At 44.2% G+C, this 15,673-nt stretch overlaps 1 protein-coding gene across 3 annotated transcripts in view; it reads left to right on the top strand.

The window, feature by feature from the left end:
- Positions 1–15,673, top strand: part of ZNF385A (zinc finger protein 385A) — a 334,020-nt gene that overhangs the window by 304,113 nt on the left and 14,234 nt on the right. For all 3 annotated transcript variants that reach the window (XM_063952187.1, XM_063952188.1, XM_063952189.1), the window contains 2 exons: positions 13,338–13,616; positions 13,728–13,906. In XM_063952187.1, the coding sequence (XP_063808257.1) occupies positions 13,338–13,616; positions 13,728–13,906 (458 nt within the window). The remainder of the gene's footprint in view (positions 1–13,337; positions 13,617–13,727; positions 13,907–15,673) is intronic.

The following is a 15,673-nucleotide window of genomic DNA, read 5'->3' as shown; positions in this document are numbered from 1 at the left end:
CGGATTCTATCGCGAGACTCGGATTCTATATAAGGAGCCGCGCGTCGCCGCCATTTTACACGTGCATTGAGATTGATAGTGAGAGGACGTGGCTGGCGTCCTCTCCGTTTAGAGAAGAAATAGATAGGAGAGTGAGAGTGAGACAGTGACACTTCATTTACTGGAGCTTAGGAGGAGTACTCAGACAGAGAGTGCAGAATTTTGCTGATAGTATTAGTTAGTTATACTAGTGACAGAGTGAGACAGTGACACTTCATTTACTGGAGCTTAGGAGGAGTACTCAAACAGAGAGTGCAGAATTTTGCTGATAGTATTAGTTAGTTATACTAGTGACTGACCAGTGACCACCAGTGCAGTTTTATATTATTTAATATAATCCGTTCTCTGCCTGAAAAAACGATACACAGTGACTCAGTCACATACCATATCTGTGCTCAGCCCAGTGTGCTGCTGCATCATCTATGTATAATATCTGACTGTGCTCACACAGCTTAATTGTGGGGGAGACTGGGGAGCAGTTAGGTTATAGCAGGAGCCAGGAGTACATATTAAAAAATTAAACAGTGCACACTTTTTTTCTGCAGGAGTGCCACTGCCAGTGTGACTGACCAGTGACCTGACCACCAGTATATAGTATACTATATTGTATTGTGAATGTCTGCCTGTAAAAGTTAAACACACGTCGTGTGACTTGTGTGGTGTTTTTTTATTCTATAAAATAAAAAACTCATTCTGCTGACAGACAGTGTCCAGCAGGTCCGTCATTATATAATATATACCTGTCCGGCTGCAGTAGTGATATATATATATTTTTTATATCATTATTTATCATCCAGTCGCAGCAGACACAGTACGGTAGTTCACGGCTGTAGCTACCTCTGTGTCGGCACTCGGCAGTCCATCCATAATTGTATACCACCTACCCGTGGTTTTTTTTTTCTTTCTTCTTTATACATACTACATCTCATTATCATCCAGTCTATATTAGCAGCAGACACAGTACAGTACGGTAGTCCACGGCTGTAGCTACCTCTGTGTCGGCACTCGGCAGTCCGTCCATAATTGTATACCACCTACCCGTGGTTTTTTTTTTCTTTCTTCTTTATACATACTACATCTCATTATCAACCAGTCTATATTAGCAGCAGACACAGTACGGTAGTCCACGGCTGTAGCTACCTCTGTGTCGGCACTCGGCAGTCCGTCCATAATTGTATACCACCTACCCGTGGTTTTTTTTTTCTTTCTTCTTTATACATACTACATCTCATTATCATCCAGTCTATATTAGCAGCAGACACAGTACAGTACGGTAGTCCACGGCTGTAGCTACCTCTGTGTCGGCACTCGGCAGTCCGTCCATAATTGTATACCACCTACCCGTGTTTTTTTTTTTCTTTCTTCTTTATACATACTACATCTCATTATCAACCAGTCTATATTAGCAGCAGACACAGTACGGTAGTCCACGGCTGTAGCTACCTCTGTGTCGGCACTCGGCAGTCCATCCATAATTGTATACCACCTACCCGTGGTTTTTTTTTCTTTCTTCTTTATACATACTACATCTCATTATCATCCAGTCTATATTAGCAGCAGACACAGTACAGTACGGTAGTCCATGGCTGTAGCTACCTCTGTGTCGGCACTCGGCAGTCCGTCCATAATTGTATACCACCTACCCGTGTTTTTTTTTTCTTTCTTCTTTATACATACTACATCTCATTATCATCCAGTCTATATTAGCAGCAGACACAGTACAGTACGGTAGTCCACGGCTGTAGCTACCTCTGTGTCGGCACTCGGCAGTCCATCCATAATTGTATACCACCTACCCGTGGTTTTTTTTTTTCTTCTTTATACATACTACATCTCATTATCATCCAGTCTATATTAGCAGCAGACACAGTACAGTACAATAGTCCACGGCTGTAGCTACCTCTGTGTCGGCACTCGGCAGTCCGTCCATAATTGTATACCACCTACCCGTGGTTTTTTCTTCTTTCTTCTTTATACATACTACATCTCATTATCATCCAGTCTATATTAGCAGCAGACACAGTACAGTACGGTAGTCCACGGCTGTAGCTACCTCTGTGTCGGCACTCGGCAGTCCGTCCATAATTGTATACCACCTACCCGTGTTTTTTTTTTCTTTCTTCTTTATACATACTACATCTCATTATCAACCAGTCTATATTAGCAGCAGACACAGTACGGTAGTCCACGGCTGTAGCTACCTCTGTGTCGGCACTCGGCAGTCCATCCATAATTGTATACCACCTACCCGTGGTTTTTTTCTCTTTCTTCTTTATACATACATACTACATCTCATTATCATCCAGTCTATATTAGCAGCAGACACAGTACAGTACAATAGTCCACGGCTGTAGCTACCTCTGTGTCGGCACTCGGCAGTCCATCCATAATTGTATACTAGTATCCATCCATCTCCATTGTTTACCTGAGGTGCCTTTTAGTTGTGCCTATTAAAATATGGAGAACAAAAATGTTGAGGTTCCAAAATTAGGGAAAGATCAAGATCCACTTCCACCTCGTGCTGAAGCTGCTGCCACTAGTCATGGCCGAGACGATGAAATGCCAGCAACGTCGTCTGCCAAGGCCGATGCCCAATGTCATAGTACAGAGCATGTAAAATCCAAAACACCAAATATCAGTAAAAAAAGGACTCCAAAATCTAAAATAAAATTGTCGGAGGAGAAGCGTAAACTTGCCAATATGCCATTTACCACACGGAGTGGCAAGGAACGGCTGAGGCCCTGGCCTATGTTCATGGCTAGTGGTTCAGCTTCACATGAGGATGGAAGCACTCAGCCTCTCGCTAGAAAACTGAAAAGACTCAAGCTGGCAAAAGCACCGCAAAGAACTGTGCGTTCTTCGAAATCCCAAATCCACAAGGAGAGTCCAATTGTGTCGGTTGCGATGCCTGACCTTCCCAACACTGGACGTGAAGAGCATGCGCCTTCCACCATTTGCACGCCCCCTGCAAGTGCTGGAAGGAGCACCCGCAGTCCAGTTCCTGATAGTCAGATTGAAGATGTCAGTGTTGAAGTACACCAGGATGAGGAGGATATGGGTGTTGCTGGCGCTGGGGAGGAAATTGACCAGGAGGATTCTGATGGTGAGGTGGTTTGTTTAAGTCAGGCACCCGGGGAGACACCTGTTGTCCGTGGGAGGAATATGGCCACTGACATGCCTGGTGAAAATACCAAAAAAATCAGCTCTTCGGTGTGGAAGTATTTCAACAGAAATGCGGACAACAGGTGTCAAGCCGTGTGTTGCCTTTGTCAAGCTGTAATAAGTAGGGGTAAGGACGTTAACCACCTCGGAACATCCTCCCTTATACGTCACCTGCAGCGCATTCATAATAAGTCAGTGACAAGTTCAAAAACTTTGGGCGACAGCGGAAGCAGTCCACTGACCAGTAAATCCCTTCCTCTTGTAACCAAGCTCACGCAAACCACCCCACCAACTCCCTCAGTGTCAATTTCCTCCTTCCCCAGGAATGCCAATAGTCCTGCAGGCCATGTCACTGGCAATTCTGACGAGTCCTCTCCTGCCTGGGATTCCTCCGATGCATCCTTGCGTGTAACGCCTACTGCTGCTGGCGCTGCTGTTGTTGCTGCTGGGAGTCGATGGTCATCCCAGAGGGGAAGTCGTAAGCCCACTTGTACTACTTCCAGTAAGCAATTGACTGTTCAACAGTCCTTTGCGAGGAAGATGAAATATCATAGCAGTCATCCTGCTGCAAAGCGGATAACTGAGGCCTTGACAACTATGTTGGTGTTAGACGTGCGTCCGGTATCCGCCGTTAGTTCACAGGGAACTAGACAATTTATTGAGGCAGTGTGCCCCGTTACCAAATACCATCTAGGTTCCACTTCTCTAGGCAGGCGATACCGAGAATGTACACGAACGTCAGAAAAAGACTCACCAGTGTCCTAAAAAATGCAGTTGTACCCAATGTCCACTTAACCACGGACATTTGGACAAGAGGAGCAGGGCAGGGTCAGGACTATATGACTGTGACAGCCCACTGGGTAGATGTATGGACTCCCGCCGCAAGAACAGCAGCGGCGGCACCAGTAGCAGCATCTCGCAAACGCCAACTCTTTCCTAGGCAGGCTACGCTTTGTATCACCGCTTTCCAGAATACGCACACAGCTGAAAACCTCTTACGGCAACTGAGGAAGATCATCGCGGAATGGCTTACCCCAATTGGACTCTCCTGTGGATTTGTGGCATCGGACAACGCCAGCAATATTGTGTGTGCATTAAATATGGGCAAATTCCAGCACGTCCCATGTTTTGCACATACCTTGAATTTGGTGGTGCAGAATTTTTTAAAAAACGACAGGGGCGTGCAAGAGATGCTGTCGGTGGCCAGAAGAATTGCGGGACACTTTCGGCGTACAGGCACCACGTACAGAAGACTGGAGCACCACCAAAAACTACTGAACCTGCCCTGCCATCATCTGAAGCAAGAAGTGGTAACGAGGTGGAATTCAACCCTATATATGCTTCAGAGGTTGGAGGAGCAGCAAAAGGCCATTCAAGCCTATACAATTGAGCACGATATAGGAGGTGGAATGCACCTCTCTCAAGCGCAGTGGAGAATGATTTCAACGTTGTGCAAGGTTCTGATGCCCTTTGAACTTGCCACACGTGAAGTCAGTTCAGACACTGCCAGCCTGAGTCAGGTCATTCCCCTCATCAGGCTTTTGCAGAAGAAGCTGGAGACATTGAAGGAGGAGCTAACACGGAGCGATTCCGCTAGGCATGTGGGACTTGTGGATGGAGCCCTTAATTCGCTTAACAAGGATTCACGGGTGGTCAATCTGTTGAAATCAGAGCACTACATTTTGGCCACCGTGCTCGATCCTAGATTTAAAGCCTACCTTGGATCTCTCTTTCCGGCAGACACAAGTCTGCTGGGGTTGAAAGACCTGCTGGTGAGAAAATTGTCAAGTCAAGCGGAACGCGACCTGTCAACATCTCCTCCTTCACATTCTCCCGCAACTGGGGGTGCGAGGAAAAGGCTCAGAATTCCGAGCCCACCCGCTGGCGGTGATGCAGGGCAGTCTGGAGCGACTGCTGATGCTGACATCTGGTCCGGACTGAAGGACCTGACAACGATTACGGACATGTCGTCTACTGTCACTGCATATGATTCTCTCAACATTGAAAGAATGGTGGAGGATTATATGAGTGACCGCATCCAAGTAGGCACGTCACACAGTCCGTACTTATACTGGCAGGAAAAAGAGGCAATTTGGAGGCCCTTGCACAAACTGGCTTTATTCTACCTAAGTTGCCCTCCCACAAGTGTGTACTCCGAAAGAGTGTTTAGTGCCGCCGCTCACCTTGTCAGCAATCGGCGTACGAGGTTACATCCAGAAAATGTGGAGAAGATGATGTTCATTAAAATGAATTATAATCAATTCCTCCGCGGAGACATTGACCAGCAGCAATTGCCTCCACAAAGTACACAGGGAGCTGAGATGGTGGATTCCAGTGGGGACGAATTGATAATCTGTGAGGAGGGGGATGTACACGGTGATATATCGGAGGATGATGATGAGGTGGACATCTTGCCTCTGTAGAGCCAGTTTGTGCAAGGAGAGATTAATTGCTTCTTTTTGGGGGGGGGTCCAAACCAACCCGTCATATCAGTCACAGTCGTGTGGCAGACCCTGTCACTGAAATGATGGGTTGGTTAAAGTGTGCATGTCCTGTTTATACAACATAAGGGTGGGTGGGAGGGCCCAAGGACAATTCCATCTTGCACCTCTTTTTTCTTTTATTTTTCTTTGCGTCATGTGCTGTTTGGGGAGGGTTTTTTGGAAGGGCCATCCTGCATGACACTGCAGTGCCACTCCTAGATGGGCCCGGTGTTTGTGTCGGCCACTAGGGTCGCTTATCTTACTCACACAGTCAGCTACCTCATTGCGCCTCTTTTTTTCTTTGCGTCATGTGCTGTTTGGGGAGGGTTTTTTGGAAGGGCCATCCTGCGTGACACTGCAGTGCCACTCCTAGATGGGCCCGGTGTTTGTGTCGGCCACTAGGGTCGCTTATCTTACTCACACAGCGACCTCGGTGCAAATTTTAGGACTAAAAATAATATTGTGAGGTGTGAGGTATTCAGAATAGACTGAAAATGAGTGGAAATTATGGTTTTTGAGGTTAATAATACTTTGGGATCAAAATGACCCCCAAATTCTATGATTTAAGCTGTTTTTTAGGGTTTTTTGAAAAAAACACCCGAATCCAAAACACACCCGAATCCGACAAAAAAATTTCGGTGAGGTTTTGCCAAAACGCGGTCGAACCCAAAACACGGCCGCGGAACCGAACCCAAAACCAAAACACAAAACCCGAAAAATTTCCGGCGCTCATCTCTAATATATATATATATATATATATTTTAACTCTTTATTTTTAAAGTGGCAAACAGTACAACCTGACATAGATATATATAGATCAATATACATGTAGAACTACAGTTCAGCAAATATCCTGATGTAGAATGATGCACATTGAAATTAAAAATTTCCAGGATTACCACTCAGTTTTCATGTTTTTTTTTTTTAAACAAACTGCATTTAAAATAAAATTTGAATACAAAATACCATTGAGGAGGGGGGGCGGGGGGGGGGGAGAGAAAGAAAAATGGGGGGGGGGGGGGACAGAATAAAAAGAAACTTCTATAGAGGGTGAGCGGTCTTTAGTATTCTCAAGACAGAGTAAAATATACAGATTCATACAATAAAAGTCTATCTCAACACAAAGCTGAGCGTAATTGTCTACATCCGACCAGGCAGTTGTCTCTGAAAATAAGAATACCATGGGTTCCATGTATCTAAAAATTTCCCCACAGAATCATGAAGCAAAGCTGTGATATATTCCATTGAAGCTGCGAACCAAACTTTATTGATTACAGCCTGAATGGACGGAGCATTGGGTTGTTTAGGTTTATATTTTTTTAAGGAATAGTATGTTAGCCCATGCTTTGTGTAGGACTTGAGTCCTCCAAACATATATTCTTAAAGAAATGGATGGCATTCAGGGACTTAAGTTCCAAACGGTCACATGACCAACCCAGGCATCTCAACAATGAGCATCCTGACACCGGACAGGGGTAAGTATTTTAGCCCTCTCCTGCCCCTACCCTAACTGTAATCCTTGGGGGTGGTGGTTAGGACTAATAAGTGAGGGGTGGCGGCTAGGACTTACCCTTAGGCAGTGGCGGCTATGAGTAACTACCCGCCTAGTGCCTGACTCTAAGCCTAAATACACCCTTCCAGGCCCTAACTGTAAACCAAGCTCTATACTCACCTTTGACAATCGGGCAGTGGGTGCCAGACCGCCGGGGCGCCGAACACAACCCTTGTAAACAATCCTTTATTGCTTATTCAATAAAGTGCATAATACATCACCATTCTAGTCAGAGGCAGAACTCTGGGAGGCAACAGAGTCACCTGCCGCCGGTCTCCTGCTATGAAGGGGAGCACCTCTCCTCCCATTCTGTGACACCATTGAATTAAGTTAATTGATAGCTGCCGCTATCTCTTCAGTGGCCGACTTCCAAACTGGTCCCTGCACCTTACAAATCACATCCTTTTTATTATACTGTAGATACACATTTTTCAAGAGTCATACCCAGGATTAGAAACCACAACCTATTACACTGGAAGCAGAGACCTTACTGATGAAGCTATTTGCTCCTGTATAGGAAATATGAAAATTTTAACTATATGAAGTTACTTCTCTGACAATTACAAGTAACTTCTACTTCATATAGTTAGAATTCTCATAACTCCATCAGTAAAGTGTCTGCTGTCAGTGTAACAGGTCATGGATTCTAATCCTGGGTATGACTGCTAAGAAATGTGTGATTTAAAATAAAAGACAATTAAATGTATAAATACAGTATATACATTTTTTTTCAGAACACACGCACACATACATACATACATACATATATGTATCTTAATATAGGAAATAGGGGGGCACCAATATTTATCTTGCCTTCGGGCAACTGGGACGAACTTACACCACTGATTCTAGTATTATCAACAGCGTTTCAGTGAGACTCTGTCCACTTTTATTGTGTACACTGTCTAGCACGGCAATTTGTATTCCAAGATTTTTTAATTTTCAGGAAAACATGCACTAGCATATTGGGTATGAAAATATAATTAAATGTGTCCATCTCTTAAAAAATATAGCTAAAAAAACTGGTATTTATTCTGAAAGCTTAAACTCTCTCTATCAGCTTTAGCTCTGTCACTACCTCTAGAGTCCAAGGAAAAATAATGGCTACATTTGCAGCCCTGGATGAAAACAGGGATTGTCTGATATTTTTAGTGGGAGCTGTGGGTGGAAGGAACAAAGAGACACCGCAATCAAGGACATTTGACAAAATCATTCACCAATTTAGGTGGTAGTTTTTAACTTTAAAGCACATAAAAAGGTTTTTGTCTTGATCAAGATACAGTAGGTATCTTTAAATTATGCATCTGATTGCATAATTAAGATGCATAATGATGTCATATTTCTTAGCTATTATTTTACAAATGATTAACACCTTTTCAAAATCTCTCTAGAATGGAAAACAAGCATGGCTACAAAACACAGAAACAGTTTCTAGTATCTGGCTCTCTCAGACCCAGCATGTCATGTGGTGGCAGAGGTGGAAGAAGGGGCAGGATGTACCTCTACTGCTCTCTGCATGGGCGGCAATCACTAGACCGCCTGTCGGGATCTCGGAGGTCACAATGCCGACACCGGAATCCCCACAAGCGGTGAAACACCGCCGCCAGCATCCCGCCCCGACACAGGCTTTTCTCCCTCTATGAGTGTCCACGTGGCGAGTGCAGCGAGCCCGTACGGGGCTTTCTAGCGCTCACCCCGCTGCCGGCATACAGGTGGCCAGGTTCCCGCTGTCGGAATCATGACAGCCGGGATCCCAGCCAACGGTCATATGTATGTATTCCCTCTGCATCATGTGCCATTTGACTGTAGTTGAAATTGTAGTCATAACACTGGAAAATTTACAGGATTATCAATCTTTAATAGCAGTCTGCAGAAACAAACCAAGGATAAAGAGATTATTACTGAGCTGCTTTTTGCTGCCTGCTTTTGGGAAAAAAGTTCAGTTTTTAAAGGGTTTGCTTCCTCAAAGTTATACATTTTGAAGTTCAGAATGGTCTCAAGCACATAATACAGTGACTGTGGCATGCCATAAAAGAACACAGTTCAAAGCATATTGTTACAACTTAACTTTTGGTGGCATTTGATGTAAAAGGGACGACTGACCTCTTTTGGAGTTGAGTCTGTGCCCCTGTATCTTCTACCAATTTTACATAGCTGTCTAAAAATTCTCATTAGAAAGAAAGTAATCCTTGCTGTGTAAGAAGACATTGACACATTTCGTCTAGCTGAAAGATTTGTGAGTAAGGGAGCATCTCTTAAGTTACTGTAGGTGATGTAAAGGCTCCTGAGCTAAGTCTGAATGATGGGAACAGTAGCAGTCAAATCTTCTAAGTTAGTTTATAAGCTCAGATTCACTTTCCTTTTAGCTATCTAGTTATAACCCTCAGTTAAACTCTGCAACAGTAGCAGAAAAAGATTTGCCAAATCGTTTTAGTACATGAGTATTTTCATCATTAGCTTTTCTTTTGTTTTTAACATAAGTGTAGTCACCTGCCCTCATTCCAAATGCATTCCTTGAAACAATCAGTATTTGGTCTATTTTATTGTATTTTAACAGCCTTTGGCTGCACTGTTCTTTTATCAACCACTCCTCAGACCTACATGTAGAACATATTTTTCTTTTAGTCTTGAATATCTCCTCCTCCCAACTAACACAGCTTTGTGGCCACCTAAACTCCTAATGGGGAACCTGTGGCGCTCCGGCTGTTGTTGAACTACACGTACCAGCATGCCCTGCGACAGTTTTGCTATTTGGCCATGCTAAAACTGTTGCAGGGCATGCTGGGATCTGTAGTTCAACAACAGCTGGAGGGCCACAGGTTCCCCATCCCTGCCCTAATACAACAAGTGCACCATTGCATAACACATACCTCCCAACTGTCGCAATTTTCGTGTGACAGTCTTTTTTGGGGGGGACTGTCCCACCCGCGGGCTGCAGTGTCACACGGTGGGGAGGGAGAGGGGGGCAGTTGGGAGGCTGCTGTCACTGCTGCTCTGCAGAGCAACTGTGAATAGATGAGAGGCAAGAGGGACTGGGGGCATGCCAGCAGTTCACAGAGCGCTGGCCATGCCCCCATAGTGACGGGGTAATGGGGGCGTGGCTCACGCCCTCAGCTATACTGCGAGACTACACCCTTTTTTCTGAGACCGCGCTGGAGTCCCTATTTCTACTTCCCAAAAGTTGAGAGGTGTGATAACATGTTATGAAATAAGGGGATGTGGTCAGGATCCCGAAGGTTGAAATCCCAACGGTCAGAATCCCAACGGTAAATTTTGGGGTTAGGTTTAGGCATTAGGGGGAGTGTTAAGGTTATTCTGTGGGAGTAGAGTTAGGCTGAGAGAGGGGATGGTTTGGCTGTGGGAGTGGTGTGTTAGGGTTAGGCTACGGGAGGGGTAGATTAGTGTTAGGCTGCGGGAGGGGTGGGTAAGGGTTAAAATACTCACTGGGATCTATCGGGAGTTTGAACATCGGGATTCCGCTGTCTGCATTCTGGCCATCTGTATTTCAACCACCAGGCTATCGATACCGTCCCGAAGTAAGACCTGGGTAAATGTGACACCTATACATAATGTCATCTTAACCTAATGAAATGATTCTGTATGTACACATGTGCTGTAACCCACGGTAAACTATCAGTTAGGCAACATTATACACCTAAGGGGCAGCTGTCTTTTTCCCTTAGCAGATTTACTAAAGTTTCTAAAACAGACAAGTGGAGGTGTTTCCTAGAGCAACCAGTCAAATTCTCTCTATCATTTTCTAGATTGCAATAGAGAAATGATAGCTAAAATCAGACTGGTTGCTATGGGCAACACCCTCACATATTTGGAAGCTTTAGTAAATCTTAAGCTCAATAATGATGACACCTAATAACTGTCAGCAGCAAATATTACAAGCTCATTCTGGCCTTCTTGTGGGACCTCACTACCAAGAGTTTACTGAGAAGAGTTTCAAGCGGTATGGTGATCCAGTTCTGGTCACCATGCGTCCAAGTGGGTGTACAGTTCTCCAGGGTGTTCAGGAGAACTCTCTAAAATTAAGGAAACTTCCAGACATTACAGGAGAGTAGGTCTATGTCAAAGTTCTAACAAGCAAATCTTGCAATAAAGCAGGTAAGTAGTGGGTGTCGGCAGGTGAAAGATCGGAGAGCTGCATGCAGCTCTAGGGCCACCTGTTGCCCACTATAGGGGGTCATTCCGAGTTGATCGCTCGCTAGCAGTTTTTAGCAGCCGTGCAAACGCATTGTCACCGCCCACTGGGAAATGTATTTTCGCTTTGCAGAAGTGCGAACGCTTGTGCAGCAGAGCGCCTGCAAAATCTTTTTGTGCAAAACAAGATCAGCCCTGTAGTTACTCTTTGTGATTCTAACGACGGAGGGACGACTTTTGACGTAACACACCCGCCCAGCATTCACCCAGCCACACCTGCGTTTTCCAGACACGCCTGCGTTTTTCTAAGCACTCCCTGAAAACGGTCAGTTGACACCCAGAAATGCCCACTTCATGTCAATCTTCCTGCGTTCGGCCGTGTGACTGGAATCTTCGTTAGACTCTGTGCAAACCCACAATGCTCATTGTACCCGTACGACGCGCCTGTGCATTGCGGTGCATACGCATGCGCAGAAATGCTGATTTTTAGCCTGATCGCTGCGCTGCGAACAACGGCAGCTATTGATCAACTCGGAATGACCCCCATAATCTGATCAGTTGCTATGGGTTACAGCACATTGTATTATGTTATTAAGTAAGCCCCAGAGTATGAATGCTCCTCTGTGGATATTGCATACTATCATCTCTTTTTATGTTAATTGGTTTCAGTATTATTTGCACTTGCACATACAGTCTGCACAACCTTCCTAACACTTTGTTTCATTCATGCAATTTATTTCTATCCCACACACCCACTTTCTGTCTTGTGCTGTCACCAACGCCTTATTCATTGGGTCCACAGGCTTTGGCTTGTGCCCAGGCAAGACCTCAGTGTTAATGTCATAAAATAGAAACACGCCCGCATTGCATCCAAGAAACCCTGCAAACAGAATCATTTAGTCACATAGCAACTAAAATAAACAGTGTTACTCTTTCTCCGTAGAACACCCGTGATGCATAACATTTTTCTTTCAATTACAATAGTTTTTCTAAGTGAACAGTATGTGTAAAGTTTTCCATGCACTGATGGGGGATACGGTGTTTTGGCGTTTACCCTGGCCTCCTACCATCTACCTATTATCTGTGTAGAGCCCCCTTCTCATATAACCATTCCACAAAGCTTATATTAAGCGATAGCCCATTGCACTGATGCCCACTTTTCACAAATTCGTTAAACTTTGTGCTAGTTAGTACATCAGATTGTATTCTTATACAGTTGTTTCATTTCTTTCTGTTTATATTGGGATTGCATTCTGTAAATTTTTGTCCTCTGTGTTGTTATTTGATTATGCAAGTTGAATTGCAATTGAAGAGGCCTAAATAATAAGCCAAATAATGCTAAATAATATGTCATCTACAGTCATCAATGGCATCATCATAGCATTACAAACTTTGAATTCACATGACCAGCTACAAGTTTTCTTTGGAACTTTGACTGTAGATTGCACAATTACCGATTAGTTCTTTCTATTGTTTGTTTGCAGAAAGGTGTATCCATGTAATAGTGTGTACTAGACACCTACTGACATAAAAATAATGCAGCCACTACATGAGGAACGAATGACATCACTGAGACATGAGGGACAAAGTACCTCTTACCTCCAGCGATGACCGTACATCCTAATCATTATACTGCATTCTCTTAAATTTTGGTTCAAACCAGAAATGATCATCTCACCCGAGGGTACAGTAGGCGACACATCCGGGTAATGACTTTTAGAAGCTTTGCTATTTTCCTCTAACCTTCTTTAGAAATTCTGTACTGTGGCATCAATTATTAGTTAATATGAATATGAGGAACTTCACGTTAATTAATGCAATTTTCATACCTTTTTCTTGTTCATTATAGTACAGGTGTATTATCATGTTTCCTACTTGTTATCTTGTTACATGAGCACTTTCTTCTACTCCCTAAGTCTAATAGCATTGACTTGTAATCTTTCTTGCACTAGATCACCAAGGGAGCGACGGCGCAGATTTACTTTTTGCCGAGAGTCCAGAGACCATGATCACGCATGAAAACAATGGTCCAGCTGTACCTGAGTATTCACAGTCCTCATCTGAGACAGTCGGAGGTTATACAAATCCACTTCCCTCTAGTGCCCCTGTAAGCAGCGGGGCTAGCCCATCTACTACAGAGAGCGAAGATGAAAGATCCAAGAAGTCGCTGTACTGTGCCCCCTGCAAAATAACCGTAAACTCCCTCTCACAACTGGAGGCTCATAACAAAGGTAAGCCATGAATATAATAAACTGGATGATCTCCAACCATGTAGTGCTCACAATGAACCAATTAACTTTTTGTATAATTATAGCCTAATTAATGTTTTTTTTTCCCTGTAGGTACAAAGCACAAGACTATCCTGGAGGCTCAAAGTGGCCTGGGTCCTATAAAAGCCTATCCGCGACTTGGAGGGCTGAGCAATGGTTCAAGTGGCCCTCTGGACTCCACCACCCAGGAGAGGACTTTTCACTGTGAGATCTGCAATGTTCGAGTCACCTCTGAAGGGCAGCTGAAGCAGGTAGACAATCTCAGTACCACTATATTGTTCCTTAACACAATCTGTTTTTCCAGTTAAAATTATTTCGTTTCAGTGCTGAAATATTTTTCAGGGCAAATTTTAAGAGAGTGGGAGGCAATAAAGTTTTACAGCCAGAGTGACTTGTAGTAAATATAGAGGAGGATAGCCTAACCTCTCACTCATCATTCTCTTAAGTACTGAAATATCAGTAGGTTTATCTAATGTTTTCCCAAATAGTCATATAATATGCAGAGATGGATAATATCCATTGATGTATCTGTATATAATATCGCAATACACATTGTGTTGTGATGCAGAACATGATGGTTATTTAGTACAGACACTTCCCCTACATACAGCATCAATGTAAGTCCTTCCCCCACACTCCATACATAGGGGCAGATGTATTAAGCCTGGAGAAGTGATAAGCAGTTATAAGTGGAAGGTGATAACGCACCAGCCAATCATTACAGGTTTGTAAAATGACAGGAGCTGATTGGCTGGTGCGTTATCACCTTCCACTTATAACTTCTTTATCACTGCTTTATTACTTCTCCAGGCTTACAATATCTGCCGCTAAGTCATAGCAGTTTCCGAATCCAAGAATGCACCAGGAAACAGGAACATGCATCATATTACTTCCTGTAGGCTGTTTTCCCTGGTGTATTTATTGCTGCAGTACAAGCAGAATACCACACACAGATACCACCACAGAATAGCAAAAAAGAGTTACACTGTCGGTGTCTCTGTCTTTTTGTGTCACTGTCATTGGCTCCTGTGTCAGTCTATGTCAGGGTGGGCTTGTGCGTTAAGGAACATATTAATTTTTTTCCCCATTAAAATAAGAATTTACTTACCGATAATTCTATTTCTCGGAGTCCGTAGTGGATGCTGGGGTTCCTGAAAGGACCATGGGGAATAGCGGCTCCGCAGGAGACAGGGCACAAAAAGTAAAGCTTTAGGATCAGCTGGTGTGCACTGGCTCCTCCCCCTATGACCCTCCTCCAAGCCTCAGTTAGGATACTGTGCCCGGACGAGCGTACACAATAAGGAAGGATTTATGAATCCCGGGTAAGACTCATACCAGCCACACCAATCACACTGTAAAACCTGTGATCTGAACCCAGTTAACAGTATGATAACAGCGGAGCCTCTGAAAGATGGCTCACAACAATAATAACCCGATTTTTGTAACTATGTACAAGTATTGCAGATAATCCGCACTTGGGATGGGCGCCCAGCATCCACTACGGACTCCGAGAAATAGAATTATCGGTAAGTAAATTCTTATTTTCTCTATCGTCCTAGTGGATGCTGGGGTTCCTGAAAGGACCATGGGGATTATACCAAAGCTCCCAAACGGGCGGGAGAGTGCGGATGACTCTGCAGCACCGAATGAGAGAACTCCAGGTCCTCCTTAGCCAGGTTATCAAATTTGTAGGATTTTACAAACGTGTTTGCCCCTGACTAAATAGCCGCTCGGCAAAGTTGTAAAGCCGAGACCCCTCGGGCAGCCGCCCAAGATGAGCCCACCTTCCTTGTGGAATGGGCATTTACATATTTTGGCTGTGGCAGGCCTGCCACAGAATGTGCAAGCTGAATTGTATTACACATCCAACTAGCAAAAGTCTGCTTAGAAGCAAGAGCACCCAGTTTGTTGGGTGCATACAGGATAACAGCAAGTCAGTTTTCCTGACTCCAGCCGTCCTGGAACCTATATTTTCAGGGCCCTGACCACATCTAGCAACCTGGAGTCCTCCAAGTCCC

Source organism: Pseudophryne corroboree, chromosome 2 (genome assembly GCF_028390025.1).
Source record: "Pseudophryne corroboree isolate aPseCor3 chromosome 2, aPseCor3.hap2, whole genome shotgun sequence".
Lineage (NCBI taxonomy): Eukaryota > Metazoa > Chordata > Amphibia > Anura > Myobatrachidae > Pseudophryne > Pseudophryne corroboree.
Note: the sequence above shows the minus strand (reverse complement) of the source record. Positions and strands in the feature narration are given on the sequence as shown.